The sequence below is a fragment of the Saccostrea echinata genome, unplaced genomic scaffold (assembly GCF_033153115.1).
Source record: "Saccostrea echinata isolate AGI-Se365-2 ecotype Australia unplaced genomic scaffold, CSIRO_AGI_Sech_v1 ptg000003l, whole genome shotgun sequence".
In the NCBI taxonomy this organism is placed as follows: Eukaryota; Metazoa; Mollusca; class Bivalvia; order Ostreida; family Ostreidae; genus Saccostrea; species Saccostrea echinata.
Window position 1 is genome coordinate 3,157,009 of NW_026889752.1, and position 21,095 is coordinate 3,178,103.

The 21,095-nt window shown below is 34.0% G+C and overlaps 3 protein-coding genes across 3 annotated transcripts; all 3 read right to left on the reverse strand.

Annotated features, from left to right (window-relative positions):
• Positions 1-1,280: 1,280 nt before the first annotated feature.
• LOC133178754 (para-nitrobenzyl esterase-like) lies at positions 1,281-4,691 on the reverse strand. Its single transcript, XM_061313462.1, has 4 exons — positions 4,065-4,691; positions 2,793-3,111; positions 2,463-2,534; positions 1,281-1,944 (listed from the first exon to the last, which is right to left on the reverse strand). Exons 1-4 carry the CDS (start codon positions 4,638-4,640, stop codon positions 1,343-1,345), a joined length of 1,569 nt encoding a protein of 522 aa, XP_061169446.1. The 5' UTR covers positions 4,641-4,691; the 3' UTR covers positions 1,281-1,342.
• Positions 4,692-8,572: 3,881 nt separating this feature from the next.
• LOC133178680 (sialate O-acetylesterase-like) lies at positions 8,573-13,250 on the reverse strand. Its single transcript, XM_061313401.1, has 9 exons — positions 13,193-13,250; positions 11,132-11,448; positions 10,863-11,001; positions 10,599-10,767; positions 10,259-10,344; positions 9,911-10,041; positions 9,437-9,591; positions 9,075-9,273; positions 8,573-8,818 (listed from the first exon to the last, which is right to left on the reverse strand). The coding sequence occupies exons 1-9, from the start codon at positions 13,239-13,241 to the stop codon at positions 8,573-8,575; spliced, it is 1,491 nt and encodes a 496-aa protein (XP_061169385.1). The 5' UTR covers positions 13,242-13,250.
• Positions 13,251-14,409: 1,159 nt separating this feature from the next.
• LOC133178681 (sialate O-acetylesterase-like) lies at positions 14,410-18,985 on the reverse strand. The gene is made up of 9 exons (XM_061313402.1): positions 18,907-18,985; positions 18,215-18,534; positions 17,973-18,111; positions 17,449-17,620; positions 17,218-17,303; positions 16,828-16,958; positions 15,746-15,900; positions 15,140-15,338; positions 14,410-14,655 (listed from the first exon to the last, which is right to left on the reverse strand). Exons 1-9 carry the CDS (start codon positions 18,977-18,979, stop codon positions 14,410-14,412), a joined length of 1,521 nt encoding a protein of 506 aa, XP_061169386.1. The 5' UTR covers positions 18,980-18,985.
• Positions 18,986-21,095: the final 2,110 nt, after the last annotated feature.

Consider the following 21,095-nt stretch of genomic DNA (forward strand, 5'->3'; position numbering starts at 1 on the left):
CATTTTGCTATTTGAAGCAATTATTTTTTTTCATGTTTTATACTCTGAATTGGTCCATTTATCGTAGAATGACTGACATGCCAATTTTAACCAAATTTGCCAAAAAGCATCCGTGGATAAAGTGGATTTAAATTTGTTTCGAACAAATATTGTTTTGAAATATTATTGTCACTTAGAATTATTTCAATGTAGCACAGCAGTCAAAACAGACCAAAGGACAAAGTAGTTGTGGGATCTACTGGTAACAGTGTAGCTAAGATCGTTCCCTGTTCGCTGATGAGTCAGATATATGGTATACAGTTCTGGACGATATCTTTAAAACCTTAAAGCTCTTGCAATGAAATTTTATAGCATTATTTCGTATGGCATAGAAAAATACACCGTATGTACATATGTTTGATATACTATGAAATAAAAGTTAATACTAAAGACAGCATGAGCACTACTTTTGTTTAAGTTAGTAATTTTCTATTATTTATAATTTACCTTGATGTTGTACACGTATTTAGGGAGATGCTTCACTCTTGAATGAGACTTCAAAAAGAAAACACGGCTTTAGCGTTGGCTTTCCCAAATGGGTTAGTATAACTCTAGAGTACATATTGCATAGGGGAAGTAAGGCTCCAAACTTAGGCTTCTTCCTTGGATAGACTCAATCTATTCTGATACCTTTTCCCTTGGGGTAAGGGTGGGACGCTTTGGAGGGGAAGTAAAGTTTGAAAAACATCCCCCAAGGGAGAAAGCTTACTCTAGAGCAAGGCATCCGGGGAAAGTCTTATCATGGGAGTAGGAGGTTTGCTCTACAACACCCGGCGTTTGGTGGAGAAACAGTCACTACCCTTCATTAACATCGTAAGTCTGACCCGGCGCAGCGAACAAAATTCAAACGTTGACCACCCGATCATCATGCGAAAGTTCTTTCACCGGGCTTCCGCGAGTACTCCTGTTGTAAAAACATCGCGTCTCTGTTTCAGGTCTCAGCTTTATCCTGCATGGCAAACATTTTTTTCCCCGGTTTAATAGACCTTTCAAAGAATTTTTATTGTGGCAACATAATATTTTAACAGGGGGTTATATGAGCGTCTACAAAGCGTTTGGTAAAGGGAGAATCAGAAAAACATAACTATATATCAAACTGTGTGATTTGATATGACCAGTTTTTATATATATTTTAAAGGCCCTTAAATGTCTGATCTAGCTGGTTTATAATTCCCTTCCATGTCGTGGTAGAATTCCATGCTAATTTTTTTCCTACAAATAGTACAATCATAAGTATGAAGTGTACTTCTATCAATTTATTATGATAAAGATATTGGGCTAAAATTTAAGAGCCTTTAAAGGACTAGTTTATCCAGGCATAGGGCCACAGTTTGGCCGCGTTCATCCAATACTGACATTCGGTTTCATGGTAGTACTTTGCCACTGATAGTGTGGTATTTAGTATTGCCACAGAATCACCAAATGTTCCCCAGGTTTCTGTAAAAGGTTTTCCCGTATGGACAAAGGACAACATTTCCCTTCTCACAAGGTCTGAAAACATTTTGTCTGATTGTTGCACCGCTATATAATCACCGATGGTCCCAAAAAACGCCAACATGTCCCAAGCATGCATAGAATATCGAGCTGGAAAAGGTAGTCCAAACAGATGAATTGGGGCCGAGGGCGCTGACGTCACCACATATCGGTAAACCGGTGATTTGAACGATTTCGCTGCTTTCATGGTTAAAATGTCGTTTGGGCACGTGACACGAATGTCGGAAACGAGGCTAGTAAACTGGTACTCCGGAGTTACGTTGTACATGGGATATAACTCCAGTGCCCGTTTTGCAACATCTAATCCGAATGTTCCCAACTTAGCTGTTACGACATTTTCATAATGTGACCATGTCCAGTTGTAAAGATCATTATATGAAGGCTGGTAATCTATTTCTTGTCCAGTTGTACCTTAGCAGGATGATTGAACAAATGAAAGAGAAGCAGCTATTCAATTCTGTTATCAAAGATTAAATCTGAGCATCCTACGTTTAGCAAAGTTAGTTAAATTTACTTGAAGGACTACAAAATGGCATTGTTGTAAATGTGAATCTAAGTTAATCATTTAAAGTTTAAACAAGTTATTCTTAAGTTGCTTAAAAGTTAACCTTGATTTCATGAAGAAACAATAAATAACTTTTAGATAAGTTTCAAAATTACTCATATCATCTTATCAAACCCTATTATCCTCAGTATTTGACTTTGTCTCGTATGATTTCCCTGGGGTAAAAAAATTGAAAACTTCTTTAAACTTTTACAAATGAGGTATACATGTACAGCTTGCAAGAATGCAGAGGCTAAGAAGAAAATAAACTATCAATGAAGGCCTGTGGGAATTTACGCCATTTTATAAATAAAAGACAGACCTAACAGTACATGTTGGTCAATATAAAATAAATAAAACTGTGTTACCTGATCAGATATCTTACCAATCATAAGAGGAACATCTATTGTCTTCCCCATTTCCCAGGCTTCAAAGGGAGGATGTGGTATTATATAACCTTAAAAATGAAGAAAAAAATTTAATACTTACAGTTACACTGTACTGATGATGCTCAGATCACAATTTAACCACATGCATAAAGAGTAACGCCCTGGTTGCCTTGTGGGAGAAGGGATTTTTTCACATCATTTAAAGAGTTTCATGTAGAGCTGCTTATAACTCTTTAGTACATTCTGTAATATATGCATGATGCATGTTGTACATAAAACAGAATAAGATGTCCAAAGGTTCAAAATATTTGAATTTTACTGCTCACCGTCGACAATTGCCATTGCTCCGTCAAATTGACCTTTGACTGGAAGATTACCCTGATCTGTCATAGCCCAGAACGGATAAATGTTCCACGGAACAGCTTTAATGACGTCATCTACCGGAAGATCATACAGACATTGTACAGTGGAACATCCGGATCGTTCTAGAAAGACTCGATTATCTCGAGATGCATCTTCCAAAGTTTTGTTTAGAATAGGCGAAGCACTCAACATCCATGCTCTTTGGAAAAGGCCATTTGAGAAGGGTGAAGCTAAAAGCGCAAATACACTTGTTCCACCTGAACTTTGTCCATAGAGTGTTATCTATTTTAATAAATGAAAACAATTATTGAACAGTAGCTTCGCCTCAATGTCTATGAGATTGATCAACACGATATATTTCTGGATAAAGTTAGTAACAAATGTAACAAGTGATTTTGTTCTCGAACATCTTAGCGGGAGAGACATTGACATAAGAATTTACTGGGGATAAGGATTTTTTCAAAACTTATCAATCTCTGCATATTTTATTACTGTTTTGTGAAATTACTCTGCCGAGACGAAAAATATTTTAACGTCTCCCACCCCCTCTCGATGCTACCGTAACTTGTGTTGCAAACATAACAAATTTGATTCATCTCCTTATTTTGTTTGTTTGTTGTTTAATGTCCCTCTCGAGATTTTTTCACTCATATGGAGACGCCACCACTTGCCGGTGGTGAGCTGCAAATTTTGACCTATGCTCGGCACTTAGGGCCATTGAGCAGTGAGGGAACTTTTTCGTGCCAGAACATACTGGGACACGGGACCCCAGTTTATACGGTCTCATCCCCGAAGGACCGGTCTCCACGTCCAACAGTGGGATTCGAACCCGCGACGTAAGGATCAACTTCTTACTCCGCAAGTCTAGAGCAGACCCTCTACCACTGCGCCACGCGGGCGACGAATCATTATTTTAAAAAGGGCAACTACTCTAAATTTCAAAAAGAAATAAATATTCCCAATATGAAAATGAATTGGCAATCCGTTCAAGCGTCGGTCATATTATCGGATTTTAATTCTCGCCGGCCGGGACATAGAAATATAGCCGACAGTCAAGTATCACGTTTAAATAGACTGAAGCGCAATATTTCAATCCGAGCTAAAATAATCTTATTCATTAAAATCTGACCTTGAAAATAAAATGTCTAACATATTTGATATTTGTTAATGAAATGTTTGTTCATTTTAACCCGACAAAAAAGTCTTTGTTACGAAAATTTTCTGAAAATACATACTTTATTTGGGTCTCCTCCGAAGTTTTCAATGTTTGCCTTCACCCATTGGAGAGCAGCGAGTTGATCCATAAATCCATAGTTTCCAGATGTTTTGGTTCCGGAAGCAGCCGAGAGTATATCCAAAGCCATAAAACCGAAAGCATGAAGACGATAATTAAAACTCACATGAACAATGTCTGTTTCCATCGCGAGGCTTTCGGTTGGACAATAAGTCGGCCAATTCCCATTTGCAAATTGTAAACTCCCGCCATGTATGTACACCATAACAGGTAGTTTATCACTTTTAGTAACTGTAGGGGTCCACACATTTAAATACAAGCAATCTTCACTTCCCAAGGTTAGACTTTCGTTCAGGGGATTTTTCTGAGCGCATGTGTTACCGAATTTTAGTGCAGGGTAGATCCTTTGCCAGCAAGTTCCAACCTCCCTGCTAACAGGAATGGGTTGATTCCATCGTCGATTCCTCACGGGGGGCAAGGCGTAAGGAATTCCCTTAAAAACATAGCTTTTATCTTTGATTCCCTGAATTAGTCCACATTCTGTAGAAATAACTATCGTTTGTTCTGCTCCAACCATAGGCGGGCAAGAAAAAATGAAGGTATTCAAAATGATCCAGGTAAAATACTTCATTGTCATGGCAAAGTAACAAACCGAAGACTGAAAACAAAGGGGGAAAATGATAATGATGAATGAATGAATAATCCCTAATTGATGGCATTTGTCAGGATTAGTGCCAATTTCAATAAAAAAAGGCATCGACATTTCCGTCATCAAATGTATTTCGCTGTACATCATAATATTTGATCTCGTTAATGATAGCAGATGATGTGACTGAACAAAAAGAAAGAAAGAGAGAGAAAATAAAGCGCATAATCTTTTCTTTTATTCAGCATTTTCATCTATCCAATAGATCATGACCGATTTAATGTCTTTTAGAAAGAAAACTAAGAAAGTTCTTAATCCCTTTCACTGAATTAAAAAACGAAATTCATGTGTTTATACATTAATGATTGGTAATTCGTAACTTTTTATGGAATCTGCATTAATCAAATTCAATAATCCCGACCTTATTCCTATGGGAGCGATTGCGGTTGGGAAAAAAGGGGGCTATTATTATTAATTGTTCATTTAAAGAAAAATCATTGCGTGTTTAACGTGTCAAAAGATATTATAAACAGGTATACATTGATTTCAATAATATCTTAAAGTCCGTGGTGTACTAACTATTTGACCGATTTATTCCTACCTTTTTTTTTTTTTAAATCTAAAATTTACTCAAGGTGAAATAAATTTCTCTTAAGATCACTTAATATACAGAAATTCTCTGTTCAGATCTTCATAATCGAACTACCTGTAATCCAATGGAGGATAAAATTAGCGGTTTGAAGTTTTCAGTGTTTTTAAAATAAAGGAATAGATTGAACGTGAATAAGAATTATGTATTCAATTTTAGATCTTCATGATACTTTTTTTTTTTACCGAAGATTATTTTTCATGAAGCGCTAACGAGCTTTAAAAAAAGTGTGTCAGGGTAAAAATTTTAAGGTTATACATATACGTTCATGAAAGTAAACTGATCTACATACATGTATCTAAAATGAATTCTGATTTAAGTAGTCGTAAAATATCATTACAAGAGCTCATAATATACCAATATATGAAGAAAAAGTGTTGAATAGCTTTGAAAATAAAAAAAAAATAAAATAGGTAGGTGCTAAAATAGCTGTACTTTTTAATTTGAAAATTTGTTTTGTTTTGTTATTTTTTGGCTTATGTTTTCCGATGTATTTATTATCATCTTTTTATTGGGGGTTATTACTATTAATATTTCATTTATCAATTTATTTACTTCCTTTAAAAGGGATGGGGTGATTTAACACGTTAATAATCCTTCTCATGATCGAGTACACAGATTTTTTTCCCCTATGTATACATGTAATAAACTATCCTGGGAAGAATTCATTCAAAAGTAGGAGGAAGCACGTAATAATCGCCCTTGAATATTTTTTCATTCCTTTTTCTTCCGATTTGTTCAAAATTTATTTATATAAGATTAAATAGGGGAAAAAAAGGAAAATATTGCTTTTTTATGCTTGAAATCAACAAGATGAAAATATGACATCAAAGGCAAAATAAGTAATTATAATTTATATACATGTAATAAATAGCAAAGACCTGCCTTATTCACGTTCACGTTACAGCAAACCGGTAAAACTCTACGACTCTATACAGGACACATACATGTATAAGTGTTGGTTGAAAAATAGAATGTACATATACACATTTAGGTCAACTTCTACTTTACTGTGCACTAGAGAGATAAGGATAATAAATATAGGTAAGAATGTTAAAGTAAAATAAATATCATTTGCGATTTACGAGGACACTTTAATCTAGAACGCTTAAAATATGCATGTATATATAAGTTGAGAGTAAATATTTTTTAACATATTTGAAATGAAGATTATGAATTTTCACACTGATCGAGAAGAATGTAACATGTGCATATTTCATCATGATTAAATAGATCCTGCTTCTTTAGTTAAAGTCGTGATACTTTTTTTCTAATTGCAAATTTACAATTTAAGAAATTAATAAGTTACCTGCATTGAATGCATATTCACACCGGATGGAAAACGGAGTCGATTATGTGTAAACGGATTTCTCATTTCAACAACGGAAAATCAATATCCGAAATGCTCGGGCCGAGGGCACCTCACAAGCAATAAATATACATACAATCAATTCTAAACATCTGTAACAATGCCTTTCAGTCACTTGTCATTTTCGCTGATTAACAATAAGATGAATAATTTACGTTCATATAATTAATCTAGGTACAAAGTACTCAATTCGGAAATATTAAAATCATCTTCTTGTAAATCTTCTCAACATATAAAATGAAGAGTTCAAAATATCCTAGAATAAACGTTTTATTGAAAATGATTGCGATACTTAAAAAGTAATGATTTGTAATAAAACTTGTAATAAAACTGCCAACCTACGATGTGTCTATTTTGAGTTTCCATATGGAACACTTGTAAGTAATAAATAATGGGAAGGGGGTGGGGTCGGGTTCTATCAATAAGCATCTGTATGGGTGGCTGATTACCTTTATTTAGCTCTTAATATGAACTGAATTGTTCAGAGTATTACATGTATATTCAGTAAAACATGTTATAGCTATACGAATAAGATAACATGCCCTAGAATAATTAGGCATAAGTAAAACTACAATTTAAAACTTGTTTAATTTCGAGGTTCTCACTCGCATAGTGTCTTGAGTTATCTCTCTTCTACCGTTAATCGTTACCGTTGCTTTTGTCATTCTATTTCGGTTGTCTACTTCAAAATTCGCTCCTTCTCGCGAGCAAACCACTGAATATTTATTCAGTTCAATTCACTTTATTGACAATTACAATGTCGGCATACAGTCATGAACAATAATAACATAAAACAAGTTAACACGATTAATACATGCATATACAAAGTAGCAAATGTGAGGTAAACAAAATAATGAAGAGTATATTCATATATTTCTAAGAATTCATTGCTGACTTTCTTTTCTGGTGTCAAAGCATTTTTTCAAGAAACAATATATTCATCAAGAAACAACATATTCATCAATGACGCCAGAATTATCTTGAAAAATGAAATCACTCGATCTGGCAAATTTGTTTTTAAATGGCGGCGTCCATTCGTGTTTGCCGGGAAGCAGACTTATTGATAAAAATATGATTGATCCTGAAGAACTGAGGCTAGTAAAATATATTCTAAAAAAAAAAAATTGAGAAAACTTAACATTATAAGACATAGTTTCGAATGCAGATGTTCGTTGGATACATTGAATAGAATAGCTCGAGCTCGTCATGCGAAGATCTAGAAAGGGGGAGGGGGCTTGGTGGTAGTGCTGGAACCCGCCCTCTCCGGAATTTTCCAGAGTTTAAAAAAATCTCTGGTTATTGTTAAGGTAACGAAAAAATGACGTTGGGCCTTCATAGGAAACAGGACTCCTCTGAAATTAGTGACGATAGTCCCCACCCTTCCCGTTCACGGAAAAAAGTCCTCGATGCGCGCCTGCTCGTTTAGACAGGGAAGTTGAATCGAAATTTATGTTACAGTAGTGCTTATGGCTACTCCAAAATATAAGATAGACCGATAATTTTCATGAGACAAAAGGTTTGCGACGGATGGTAAATCGTATGTATTATCGTTTATTAAGAGTAGCCTCTGCATCTTGAACAGATTATGCAAATAAAATTCATTCATTTTTGCACCACGGAATACTTTACTTTTGTCCAAAGTTTAATTGGAAAGAGCTGAATTCTCTAAGGTATTTTACGGCCAGATTGATTAATAGGAATATAATAATAATTCCCAAGCAGAGCCGTGTATTTGTTTTTTTTATTTCTAGATTTAAAAAAAAACTATATTATTATTTAAAAAAAGATAACAGGGGAACATGAATGACAATAATTATTTATTACACAAATTTTTACATAGCATATTTATGAACTAACGTGGAATGTAAATGGCGGTCCGGGCAAATTGTTTATTTTTCCATAAACAGCGCAATTATAGAAAGGACAGGGACTCTCCCGCCAAGCGTATCTGACCTGGGCCACGTGGTTTCCATGGCCACACGAAGAAATATCCAAGGTTACAGTAGCAAAATCATGTGACGTCATCGTAACGTTCATCCAATGAGTATCAAATCCATTACAATAGGTTGTGGTCTTATTTACGCAGCATACCTGAAGAGGAAAAAGACATTCCATGCAATATTGATCATAATAGTCGTTAATAGCTCTAAATTATTCACATTGCATATTAAAATATCCAAACTAATCTTACAAATAGAAAGATAGCGTATGAATCTCTCAATTTTATTTCCTTTTAATAATTAAGTAAGAAGCATATTTGATTTTCGTATATCTATCACGACGTTCCATACACGTACATACATGTGCATTATTTTGATTGAAATTATAAGATACATATGATTCTAACCTCGAAACCAGTATTTGATCTGACTTCAATAGGCGTTAGTCCGCGCCCGTACTCTATAATGAGATGGCGGTGTGTGCTGTCAACCACAGCAGACGTAGGAAAAGGTCCCTCAAAGTCCACATCTCTCTCATGATAGGCTACACCCAGGGCTGAAAGGTACAACCGGTAGGCTACGTCATGTTTGTACCTCGGATGTATGCTACAATGGAAGAACATAGGTTATATAATTTAGACATATCTATATTAAATAATTTTCTTTTAAATTTAAAAATAGTGAAAAATTATTCACCGTATCCTTGATAGTGTATACAGTAAAACACGATTACAACGAACATGCTTATAGTAAATTCGCACTTATTTACTTTCCATAGGGTGACTGAAAATCGGGTAAATCAATAGCTACAGCCATGAAAACATTGTGCAGAAGTGAATTGGGAACGTATCCGATATTAGCTGTTTGTGCCCAGCGAAGCTGAGGAAAGCCAAGGTATGTCTCCCCTTCTCTCCATGGTGCTAACTGCAACAGCGTTTATAAGAAAATTTCTTTGAATGCCTGATTTATTAATAGAGAGAATTTTTAGTCATATTTATACATACGAATCTCAAAATTCAATTATTAGAGATAGACAAAAGTAATACAAAAAAGTTCTATTTTCATTCTAAAACAAAAGTGCAGCAGATTAAATGGTCGCTTTCGTGAATTTCATAATTATAAAATATCATGTACATGTATCTTAAGCATTATAACTCTGGAAAAAAAAAATAATTAAGCTCGAAGTCAAGAAGAATGAATGTTTCATATATATTAAAATATTACACCAAGTGAATTAAAACACCTGTACGAATCCGAAGGGAAAAGATGGATTGGTTGTTCCCAGCGACGCTTTGGTGAATTTCATTCTCCAGTCTTTTATCATTTCAAGAAACTGACACGAGTAATGATATGCTTGTTTGGCGTTTGATTCTCCTTAAAATCCACAAAAAAAATATTTGATTAGAACCATACAACTGCATAAAACTTGATTTTTAATTTTCCAGCCTTTCCTTTTTATATTTCATAGTTATGTGAGGCTGGAGGAAAATTCGGTAATTATGAAAGAAACGAATAAGATCAATGAGAGAATAATGCAATTCCACATAAGAAGAGTTAAAGAAAGCCAGTTTTCTTAGGTAAGGTGCTGTACCTTGGTACCAGATAACACCTTTGATCGTATTTCTCAGCAGCGGGTAAACCATCGAATTGTACAGTTGACTATTTGAATACTGGTTCCTGTAAAAGTTTATCTAATATATTCATATGTAAAAGATGAAGAGATAACTGTATAAAAGATAAATCTAAATGACTATTTGATATATATAGTGTGCTGTCATTTACATGAATTTATGCTTCAGTGATTGTATAAAACAACAGTAATATATATATATATATATATATATATATATATATATATATATATATATATATATATATATATATATATATATATATATATATATATATTAAATACATGTAGATTGAAACACCTTTTTCGACCATGGACTCCAGCACACGCAGATAAGGCATCTGGTGACGACCAGGCCTCTATTCTTGTACCACCCCAGTTTGTCTCAACCAGTCCAATGGGATAGTTGAAGTGTTGAGACAAGAATTTTCCATAAAGCCAACAAACAGCTGAAAACTTTAGAAGACTCTCTAAGGAAAAAGAAAGGTAATGCGAAGTTAATATCAATTGTTATATGTCTTAGAGGGTTTACATGATAGTTTAGGTGGATTTAGTATTAACATACGCTGATTTGGTTTTAACCACGCTGCATCTATGTGTTTAACATCTGTAAAAACTGTTGGCGAGAATTCTCTGTGAACGTGAAATAGACGGATGTTTTGGTAATTTGCACTATCTGCATATTCTTCGGTCGCATTTAAGAGCTACAAACAAACAGCAGCTAATATTTGAATAATTTCTTGATAAACTCAATGTTCCAAGAAGTACTAGTAACATGTTGTTAATCTGTTAGTATCTTTGACAGTTGCAATTGCAAGAACAAATTCATCTCACCCTAGAGGCAAAAAACTCCATATTGCTTTGTCCTGAACAAACCCAGACGTCACCAAAGAGAACATCTTGAATCTGAACTGTTCCAAGACTTGACGCAGCAGACACGGTGTATGGACCGTGGTCTGTAGGACTTGTGAACTTCGCTTCCCAAATTTGATGACTATTAACAGTGGCCCTGGCAACCTCATTGTTGTTTAGTTTTATGTGCACTACGTCACCAACTTTGCTAGAGTGTCCCCAGATGCTGGTTCCGGTTGAACTCTGCTGTAGTACCATGTGGTCATGATAATAGGAGGAGAAAGTGAAAGTCGCTGCAACTTGAAAATAGAATAAAATGAATGAATGATTTTCCTTGAGATTGGAGCATCGTCAAGTTAACACAAACTGTAATACTTCAGTTTGAGTCGCCCACGTGGCACAGTTGTTAGAGCGTTCGCTCTAGAATAGCGGAGTAAGGAGTTAATCCTTACGTCGCGGGTTCGAATCCCACTGTTGGACGATGAGACCGGTCCTTTGGATTAGACCGTATAAACCGAGGTCTCGTGTCGCAGTAGGTACTAGCACGAAAATGTTCCCTCACTACTCAATGGCCCAGGGTGCCGAGTATAGGTTAAAATTTGCAGCTCTCCATCTGCAAGTGGTGGCGTCTCCATATGAGCAAAAAATTCGCGAAAGGGACGTTAAACAATAAAATAACAAACAAACAAACAAACAACTTCAGTTTGGCAAGTACAGAGGTAAAAATCAAGATGATTATGTACACAGGCTATGGAAAAAAAAAACCCAAAAATCTGCACCATCTGTATTTAAAGATTTCTTGAGAAGTAGGATATTCCATCAATACCGTGAAACAATATTTTTCGTACTTGCACCAACTTGAGAGGAATAATTGAAGATAAAAATATAAGCAATGAAATATATTTCTCTATTTACAGTGGATTAAGGATTGCACCATTGACGAAAAAACTTCATAACCCGATTAGGCCCGTTTTGATTTATGTGCAATGGTTAAACCGTTAATTCCCCTATTAACATAGAAAGAAAGCATATGGTTCTTTGCATTATACTAACTTTTATTATAGAAAGAAGTGCATGTGTCTTCTTGCAACCATGGAAGTTATATTTCTCATGAAGGAAATCTAGCATACACGAAGCTACTTGTAGTTTTCATCAAACTGAGACATTTTCTAATCTTTTATTAGGTTATACCTGTACTGATTTTTCACGGTGTAAGAGGAAATTGATGTAGCTTTCTAATTCCCTGTAGATTCCTTGTAAAAGACTTGATTCCTCGCAAAAAAATGTGTGTACGTTTGATGAACTGATACACACCTATTCGGAACACCTTGCAATTTCTTCAAATCTCATGAAAAGTTCCGATATGCTGCGAATAAATTCATTGATATTCATTAAAAAATAAACGACATAATAAAACACTTAATGTAATGTAATTTTGAATTCTGTTTTCTTATTCATTGTATAATTTAAGAGTTCAAATAACGAAAGGATCGTAATGCAATTTTATAATGCGTGATAATGCTGTAATCCTCCTCTAAATCAAAGTTTGAGGAAGAGCTTGCTAAAACTTTATTTTTGCAATTTTTTCTTTAAAAAAAGAAGAATTTTCATCGTTTGATATCTGTTCAACATTCCTGGTAATGTATGCTGTTTCTTTCGGCCTTGCCGCAGGCTTGCTTTTGTGAAACTGAATCTTTATGACCCCATGATTTTGTTTAACTTAAACTGTATTTGAATGTAAATGTTCAATGTACTCTTAGTGTCACATTTTCATATCACGTGATTTAAAAAAAAAGAGATTCTGTTAATCATTTATTTTCATATTTGGTTTGTTTTTAATTCAATAACTGTTGAGTGGAAAATTCTCTTGAGTTTAAAGTCTTGGCATTCTCGGGAATTAATTTCTAATTTTGTTTTAGATTTTGCCGAAGCTTATTAATTAACATATCCTATTAAAGCAATTTATCTGTCTTGAAAGACGGACAGAATATTGCACTGTCTTAATGTTTTTTTATATCAATAAAGTTTACTGGATAAACTTACAAGTAGGCGTCGTTACGGCGAAAAATGTGAAGAGTATAAACTGCCACATGGTCGGTATATTTGTGTCGTATCTGGCGAGATTTAGAGTTCTCTTATCGGTGTTAAGTGTGTAATAGTTATTGAACCCAAAATGTTCTATGAGGATAAAACTTCATAACATTGGTGACATGCCATACATATCTTATCACGTGTACTTTTAATGAAATAAAAAATCATAGCAAAACAAACGGGAAACAAAAAGGATGCTAAAAATTGACAAATATCATGAGTACGGATAAAGAAGTTAAATCATGTAACATTTCTTTGTTTTCCTTTGTAATTATATGAATTGCAATTTCAATGTTACTGCAGAAACAAATTTATATAAATACTTTTTTATTGATTTATTTGAACTAACTGCAGGTCTGTAGCTCGCTGGTCTATAATAAAATAGAAAGGACGACGTACTAGAGAGCTACAGTGCAACCCATTAAAAAAGGTGCAATGTTTACCGATTTATTAAAAAATATTATTATCGGTGGTGCAAGCCATCATTGAGATTAAAATGTTATAAATACATTTATTTCTGTATAATCTTACTTGATGTTACAAATAATTTTACAATCAGTCAATTGTGTTATTCACCCTTCCCCATCTTGATTGTTAGACATTATATGGGATATGTTTTGTACTTTGGAGATGTTGCTTACAAGTTTTAGCTTTGTAAGAGCATGTTGCATAGTATTTATCCTGTTAATCGCTTGAAGGTAGAACTGTTTTGGGAGAAATGGAAACTGGGGATAAAATGGATAAAATGGAAAGGAAAAATTGTGCAGATTGATTGATTATTTGTTGTTTTGTCAGTAATTCTAGAACATTTCACACTTATGGTGATGGTGACACCGTTCTTCATTTTTTGAAGAGCAACTGTAACACATTGTTGTATTTTCTCATTAATTTACAATAGGAAATTTTATTACAACTAAAAACATAAAAATAAGGCTATTTGTCCATATTTGTAGCCATTTACATCTTACAATTGCTAAGCCACAAATAAGGTGTTGTAAGTTGTATATAACATTTTGCATTATTCTCATACCCGGGTAAATAATCATATAATTCATTTCACTACATGTTATGGTCGTTTAAGGAATTTAAGATTTCATTTCATTTTAATTGAAATTATTAGAATACATGACTCGAAAGTTGATTTCTCCTCGGACTTTTTCTTTGCAACCTCACGAGCTCACGTGTAAGGTAAATGGAGGTCCTGGCAAGTTGTTAGATTTTCCGTACACTGCACATTGATGAAAAGCGCAAGGACTTTCCCGCCAAGCATATCGGAGCTGTACAACGTGACTTCCATGGTTGCAAGAAGAAATATTCAGAGTTACAGTGGCAAAGTCATGCGACGTAATCGTAGAATTAATCCAGTGGGTGTCAGATGGGTTGCAAAATTTCGTAGCATGATTTACACAGCACACCTAAGAAGGAAAAAAGAATACTTATTAGAAATTTTAAAGTATAAAAAAAGGTGTATTCTTTGTCTTTATTACATTTTCAACAGTGAAATACTTTGATTTATTTATTGAATAAAAGTGATATTCTCTCACAGTGTGAAAGGATACCAAAATGATATTCTCTCACAGTGTGAAAGGATATCAAAGTAAGTAAAAAATAATTTCTGGACTGTCATAAGATAGAGATAGTAACTAACTATCTTGATAGAGCTAAAACTGCAAATTTCTTCTCAAATATGTTGCTAAAAGCCATGCTATGTAATGTTTTCAATCTCACATTTATTTCTAAATTAGTCACCGAATTTCAAATTGAAATCCGCCGAATTTATTTTTTATCTCTCAAATGATTTCCCATAATTTATTTTAGACTGATATGCGTCATGCATAGTCTATACTCTACACTAGGGAGAATGTTTATCTAAAACTTTAATTTTGATGTTCTTTTTACCTCGAAACCACTGTTTGTTCTAATTTCAATAGGAGTTAATCCGCGCCCGCATTCTATAGTAAGATGTCGGTGTGTGCTGTCAACCACAGCAGAGGTTGGAAAAGGCCCCTCAAATTCCACATCTCTCTCATGATAAGCCACACCAAGGGCTCCAAGATACAAGCGGTAGGCTACGTCATGTTTGTACCTCGGATGTATGCTGTCATCGAGTAAAATGTGAAAAAATAAATTAGATGTACTTATCCTTTACTTTTATTCTCAGTACCTATGTACGATATTTTTAGATATGGAAAAGATATTTGGGTAATAACCAAGTTTATTTGTAAGTATTAGGCGGATTTTAAACTTAGGAGGACGCAATAATTTGTCCCTAATGAGAAAAAAAAACATATGCTATCTGGTTGGATATTACACTTAACGTATTCTTTTTTCTTTAAGATTTTTTGTAGTTATTATATAAAACCTTGCGAAAAGTAAGTAGAAAACAAGAAATACAACTGTATAACTGAATCTGAATCTTGACGAGAGATCCATTATTGAAAAATCCCTTCCATTTGACGAAAAGTAGCTTAATTAGTTAAAGTCAGAGAGAGAAAAGATGGTTACTTTCCGTAGGGTGATTGGTAGTCAGGTAGATCGATAGCTACAGCCATAAATACATTGTGAAGAAGTGAATTAGGAACGTATCCTATGTTAGCAGTCTGTGACCAGCGGAGTTGTGGGAAACCGAGACTTGTCTCTCCTTCTCTCCAAGGTGCCAACTGAAACAGAGGGAAATAATGTTCTAAATGTAAATCTGCTTAATGAAAAATATTTCAGTACAATTTTGAATAATTCAAAATTAAGGATAATCTCTCTCATGCATAGCTCAGATTCTTTGACGTATTTGGCTTCAGTCTTAGGAAGCCCTCTTCTCAGCTCTTGAAAGATTATTTTTATTTAAATATTTCGGATTACCAACATTTCGGCATGAGCATCACTGAAGAGACCTATCGGTCATTTGTCGAATTGCACATCTGGTGCATCAAAATTGGTACCGTATGAGATTTCATCTCAACTGAAGGGCAGGTCTCCAGGTCCCGCAGTGGGATTCGTACCCGCAATTTAAGGATCAACACCTTACTCCGCGACTCCAGAGCAAATACTCTAATCACCTCGCCACGCGGGCGACTTAATGGCGTTTGTCTTTAGAAGTTCAGTTATGCATCTTCTTCTACGTTCGTTACAATTATATAAACAATGTAAAAATCTTTCAGTCACACTCACACAAAACCAATTTTCTTTGTCTTAACTGATTTGATGGCTGAAAGAGATTTAATACATCTTCTTTAATATTTGAAAACATATAAAGTTCACGCGCAAACAAATGTTTTTCCTGTGTCAAAAGTTGACCACCTTTAACTTCTTGGTGTAAATGTCTACTATGCTAGACTCCAGCAAACACCTTTGACTCATGTCAAAAAGCTAGATTCCCCCAAACAGCTAAGCAAAGTGTTAGTAGAGAGTGTTCTCTGTTTCATGTTGTGGAATTGATTTGATTGATATTTTATGGAATTAGACAAAAAATGATCGCTGCAATTAATTTTTGAAAAGCAGTAAATCTCCAAAAATAAAATATAAAACCCTCTTATATCAAGATTTGAACAGATACATTGTACAGACATTTACTTATCAATGTAACTATGTACCTGTACGAATCCAAAAGGGAATGATGGATTTGTTGTTCCTTTAGATGCTGCGCTGAATTTTCCTCTCCAGTCTCGAATCATTTCAAGAAATTGACATGAGTACTGATACGCATGCCCAGCATTTGACTCCCCTTGACAAGAGAAAGTTTTCTGTTATGACATTAGATTTTAAAAGAATGTGTTCCTTGTAATAGTGTTTTAAAGCTTTTTTTACATCTTTTTAAGAAAACCTTTCAAAATTAATAGTAGTTAGCAGGGAAATTCCAGAAAGCAGCATATATTTCACTCTAAATAAAATTAATCTGAATAGGCGACATCAAATATAGCAGATGAATGTGAAATTATGACATGTCGGCAAAAGCTTGAAATATTTGCTAAATAATAGTGTACCTTGATACCAGATGACACCTTTGATCGTATTTCTGAGAAGTGGATTAATCATAGCATTGTACAGCTGGCTATTTGAATTATAATCCCTGTAACAAGAGATTAGGTAAAATTATAAATATTAGATTATAGTATCTTTTAACACTTTTGGATAAATAAACTTTATTCAAAACTGTTTCTCTGGTAACCTTTATCTCATCTCACGAAAGTTGCAAAAGGAAAGAAAGAAAGTACCTTTTTCGCCGACCTTGGGCTCCAGAACATGCAGATAAAGCATCCGGTGACGACCAGGCCTCTATTCTTGTACCACCCCAGTTTGTCTCAACCAATCCAATGGGATAGTTGAAGTGCTGTGACAAGTATTTCCCATAAAGCCAACAAACGGCCGAATATTGTGTGAGACTCTCTGAAAGTAACTTAACATTGGATTAACTGTTCCCCTTGATATTTTATATGCATATTCTATATCTATCAATAATTTAGACTTTTTTGGGCCGTGATATTTCTAGCTTGCTTACTTGCTTTACTTCTCAAAGTACTGTCATTTCAAAAGAGAAGAAAGTCAGCACAGGAAAAGTCACAAATTATGCTTAAATACTTAAAATGTATCGCAACCTTACCCTAGCACTAAATATCATGGAGTATAGTAACATTTTCTACCATCAATAGGGTAGGATATCTCCATCATATTATTGCAAGCAAGATACCAAAGTCAAATCCTTTATTCGAAATGTCCTTTTCTAAAGAGTTAAACTTACTCTGATTAGGTTTCAACCATGCTGCATCTATATGTTTAACGTCTGTATACAGCGATGCTGAAAATTCTCTATGCACATGAAACAGCCGTACAGATTGATAATTTAGGCTGTCTGCATACTCTTGTGTTGCATTCAAAAGCTGTTTGGAAACAAATAAATCTTTGTATCAATGGATTCTACGGCATTTAATTGATTCATTTATATTTGTTTTACTGTCGGATTGAATGAAATCGATAGTTTACCCCAAAAGTCATGTACTCCATATTGCTTTGTCCAGAGCAAATCCACACGTCACCAAAAAGAACATCAGAAATCTCAACAGTTCCTAGACTTGATGTTGCAGAAACATTATATGGACCATGATCTTTAGGGCTTGTAAACTTTGCTTCCCATATATGATCACTATTGACAGTAGTCTGGGCGACTTCATTATTGTTAAGTTTTATGTGAACTACGTCACCAACTTTGCTTGACTGACCCCAAATGCTTGTCCCGGTAGAACTTTGCTGCAACACCATGTGGTCATGATAGTAGGAGGAGAACTTAAAAGTTGCTGCGCCTGCTATAAATTTATGAAAATAAATGAAAAACTGCAACATCAATATGCACAATTGTACGTTAACAAAAAACAATTTTTTTTCTAAACGGATTCAAATAATATGTAGTACGTTTACATATACATTTCCATGAATAAACACAAGAAAAAAAATCTTCAAATAATTAACAAAAAAAAAAAAAAAAAAAAAAAAAAGATGTACTACGTAATAGCAAAGTAAAACATTATATATTTTTATTACTCGAGATGAAGATAGTTTAATGTCAGAAACAGGGAGCTGAAGATAATTTAATGACTGGAACACGGGGAAAATGGAAAATATTTATTTTATTCAGTTGTTAAAAAAACTTACTGTTTAAGATAAATATGAAAACTTACCTATTTCCGGTACAGAGAAGACTATTGTGAATGCGACTATTAATAATGTTAATGACGCCATGTCTGTTGGCATTTTGTGAGGGAATTTAAATGTAGATTGCCCTTATCAGTATTAGTTATGGACATTAATATTGAACCGGAGATCCTCATAGAAAAGGTAAAATGTAGAAAATGTAAGGAACGACGTATGTCATTTATCTACGAGTGTAAAAGAAAGACATATATTTTTTCCATGCATTGGGGATAACTCTCTGTTTTGACTTTTCGCTTTGTTTTACTAAAGCCGAATTCGTGTTGCACGAACTCTGACCCATTCGATTTGATGCTCATTGTAAAATAAGCAAAATTTTACATTCATGAATTCAAATTCCTATCCAGTAATATAATTTATCAAAATTTGATCAAATGGAAAAAAAAATCTCATTTTCACTCTTTCTCTTTGTGACGTGAGAAGCGTTGATTTTCTTCTACTACCATTGAATACTGTTTGCAATATGTCTATTGAAAACTATTCTTTAATTGTTGCCAGGCATATGTACTTTACTCATCGTTTGATTATGTGTACACATCGATCTTCTGAGACTTGTCGGTTTTATGTTATATACACTTCCCTAAGGTTGTTCTGCTACAAGGAAGAAAGTACATGAACTTTTTCATTTCATATAATCAAATTATATGCATTTGATTTTAATTCAAAAATTTTGAATAAATGCAGAAATATGAAAATTAAATGTTTAAGAGATTAACAAGATCAAAACACAGGGAATTATATAACAAAATATATTATGTTCATAACTTTTATCTAATTGTGCAGTTACAAATCTGAAAATCGTTCTATTCATATTATGGACAAAATTTACTTATGACTTGACTTTCTATAGCTGATTCCCAGAAAATTTGAAGCAATAGTTGGTGCTCTGGTAACACCATATCAAACAATAATTACAGGGTATTTATTATTCAAGCACTTACTGATGAATTATTTTTGAGAAATTAGCAAGGCATATTTAACTCCAAATAATCAGGACGAAAAGGGAGCCATATCCTATCTTGTTTTTACACAAACAGCATCCCTCCTCTATTATTTTTTCATTTTAACGATGAACTTCTTATTCTTTTCACTTCTGTGTACTAATCATTTATAGAAAAATCTTCAATCGTTCCCTTCAGTTACCTTTTACTTGTAACTTGTAAAATTCAGGGCTACAGAGTACTACAATAAATTTAATGACATTCAGCGCTATTACTTTTCTTACATAAGCATCATCTTAATGTCCTACACAGTCACATACTTAACAGGACAATCACAATTTTGACAGAGAATTCGTTGTAATGCATATTGATTTCAGACATTGTTGTCAAAACGTGATTGTGATTTTCACCTTTACTTGGGGAAAATATTCTTTCAAAATCACCTTCTGATATGCTTGGGAAACCAGTCTTGGATTTCAGCTTTCATTTTGACGTCATTCGAATGCTGTTGTGACAATCCTCAAGTATTCTTCAGTATACACTGAGTTCAAATCTTTATCATTTTACAAGGGAACTATCCAAAAAGCCTTACTTTGATTAACAGAGGCAATCTTTTCTCTTTAAAATTATATTTATAAAGAATGTGAAGAAAATCAACGTTAAATAGAAACTTCTGTACAATTTTAGTTTATTTTTTTAATCCCTATATTCTTCATGTACTCATGTAATTTCAGTATACTGTCCATTAAAACATTGATATAATGTGGAAGACATTCCCCTACCCCCTCCTCATTATTTCAATGCTCCTGCATTTTCTTTCTTTCACAGAACTTAAAATTATGTATTACTGTTGGCTTCCTATTTAATTTGCAGTAATTCTCTGTTCCTTTTATCACACATCGATGCATTACAAATACAAATGACGTTACAAATGCTACAATAACTTTATACGCTAATGCAAATGACCTTACAAATGGCTACAACAACTTTATACTCTATGCGTAACAGAAATTGATTGGAACGTACTTTTTGATGAAGTATTCTTTTAAAAATGTATTCTGATGATCATGTTCAGGCCATTTGTACTGCACTTCTCATATTTTATGCATCCAGAAAAAAAAAATAATTGCCCAATAGGCCCATTTTGTCTATTCAGAATGTCATGCTTTGTAATTTTGATAGACTTCAAAACTAAGATGAAAAATTAATTTCAGATA

Bases quoted from the DNA above. Each gene is read 5' to 3' on its own strand.
- LOC133178754 (XM_061313462.1), bottom strand. From the start codon at position 4,640: ATGGTTGGAGCAGAACAAACGATAGTTATTTCTACAGAATGTGGACTA. The intron at 3,112-4,064 runs GTATGTATTTTC...TTATTAAAATAG, and splicing joins TCGGAGGAGACCCAAATAAA to ATAACACTCTATGGACAAAG. The intron at 1,945-2,462 runs GTAAGATATCTG...CATCCTGCTAAG, and splicing joins AGATGTTCCTCTTATGATTG to GTACAACTGGACAAGAAATA.
- LOC133178680 (XM_061313401.1), bottom strand. From the start codon at position 13,241: ATGTGGCAGTTTATACTCTTCACATTTTTCGCCGTAACGACGCCTACT. The intron at 10,042-10,258 runs GTACAGCACCTT...GTGGATTTTAAG, and splicing joins AGGTGTTATCTGGTACCAAG to GAGAATCAAACGCCAAACAA. The intron at 8,819-9,074 runs GTTAGAATCATA...TTTCCTCTTCAG, and splicing joins GATCAAATACTGGTTTCGAG to GTATGCTGCGTAAATAAGAC.
- LOC133178681 (XM_061313402.1), bottom strand. From the start codon at position 18,979: ATGCCAACAGACATGGCGTCATTAACATTATTAATAGTCGCATTCACA. The intron at 18,535-18,906 runs GTAAGTTTTCAT...ATAAATTTATAG, and splicing joins CTTCTCTGTACCGGAAATAG to CAGGCGCAGCAACTTTTAAG. The intron at 14,656-15,139 runs GTAAAAAGAACA...TTTCCTTCTTAG, and splicing joins GAACAAACAGTGGTTTCGAG to GTGTGCTGTGTAAATCATGC.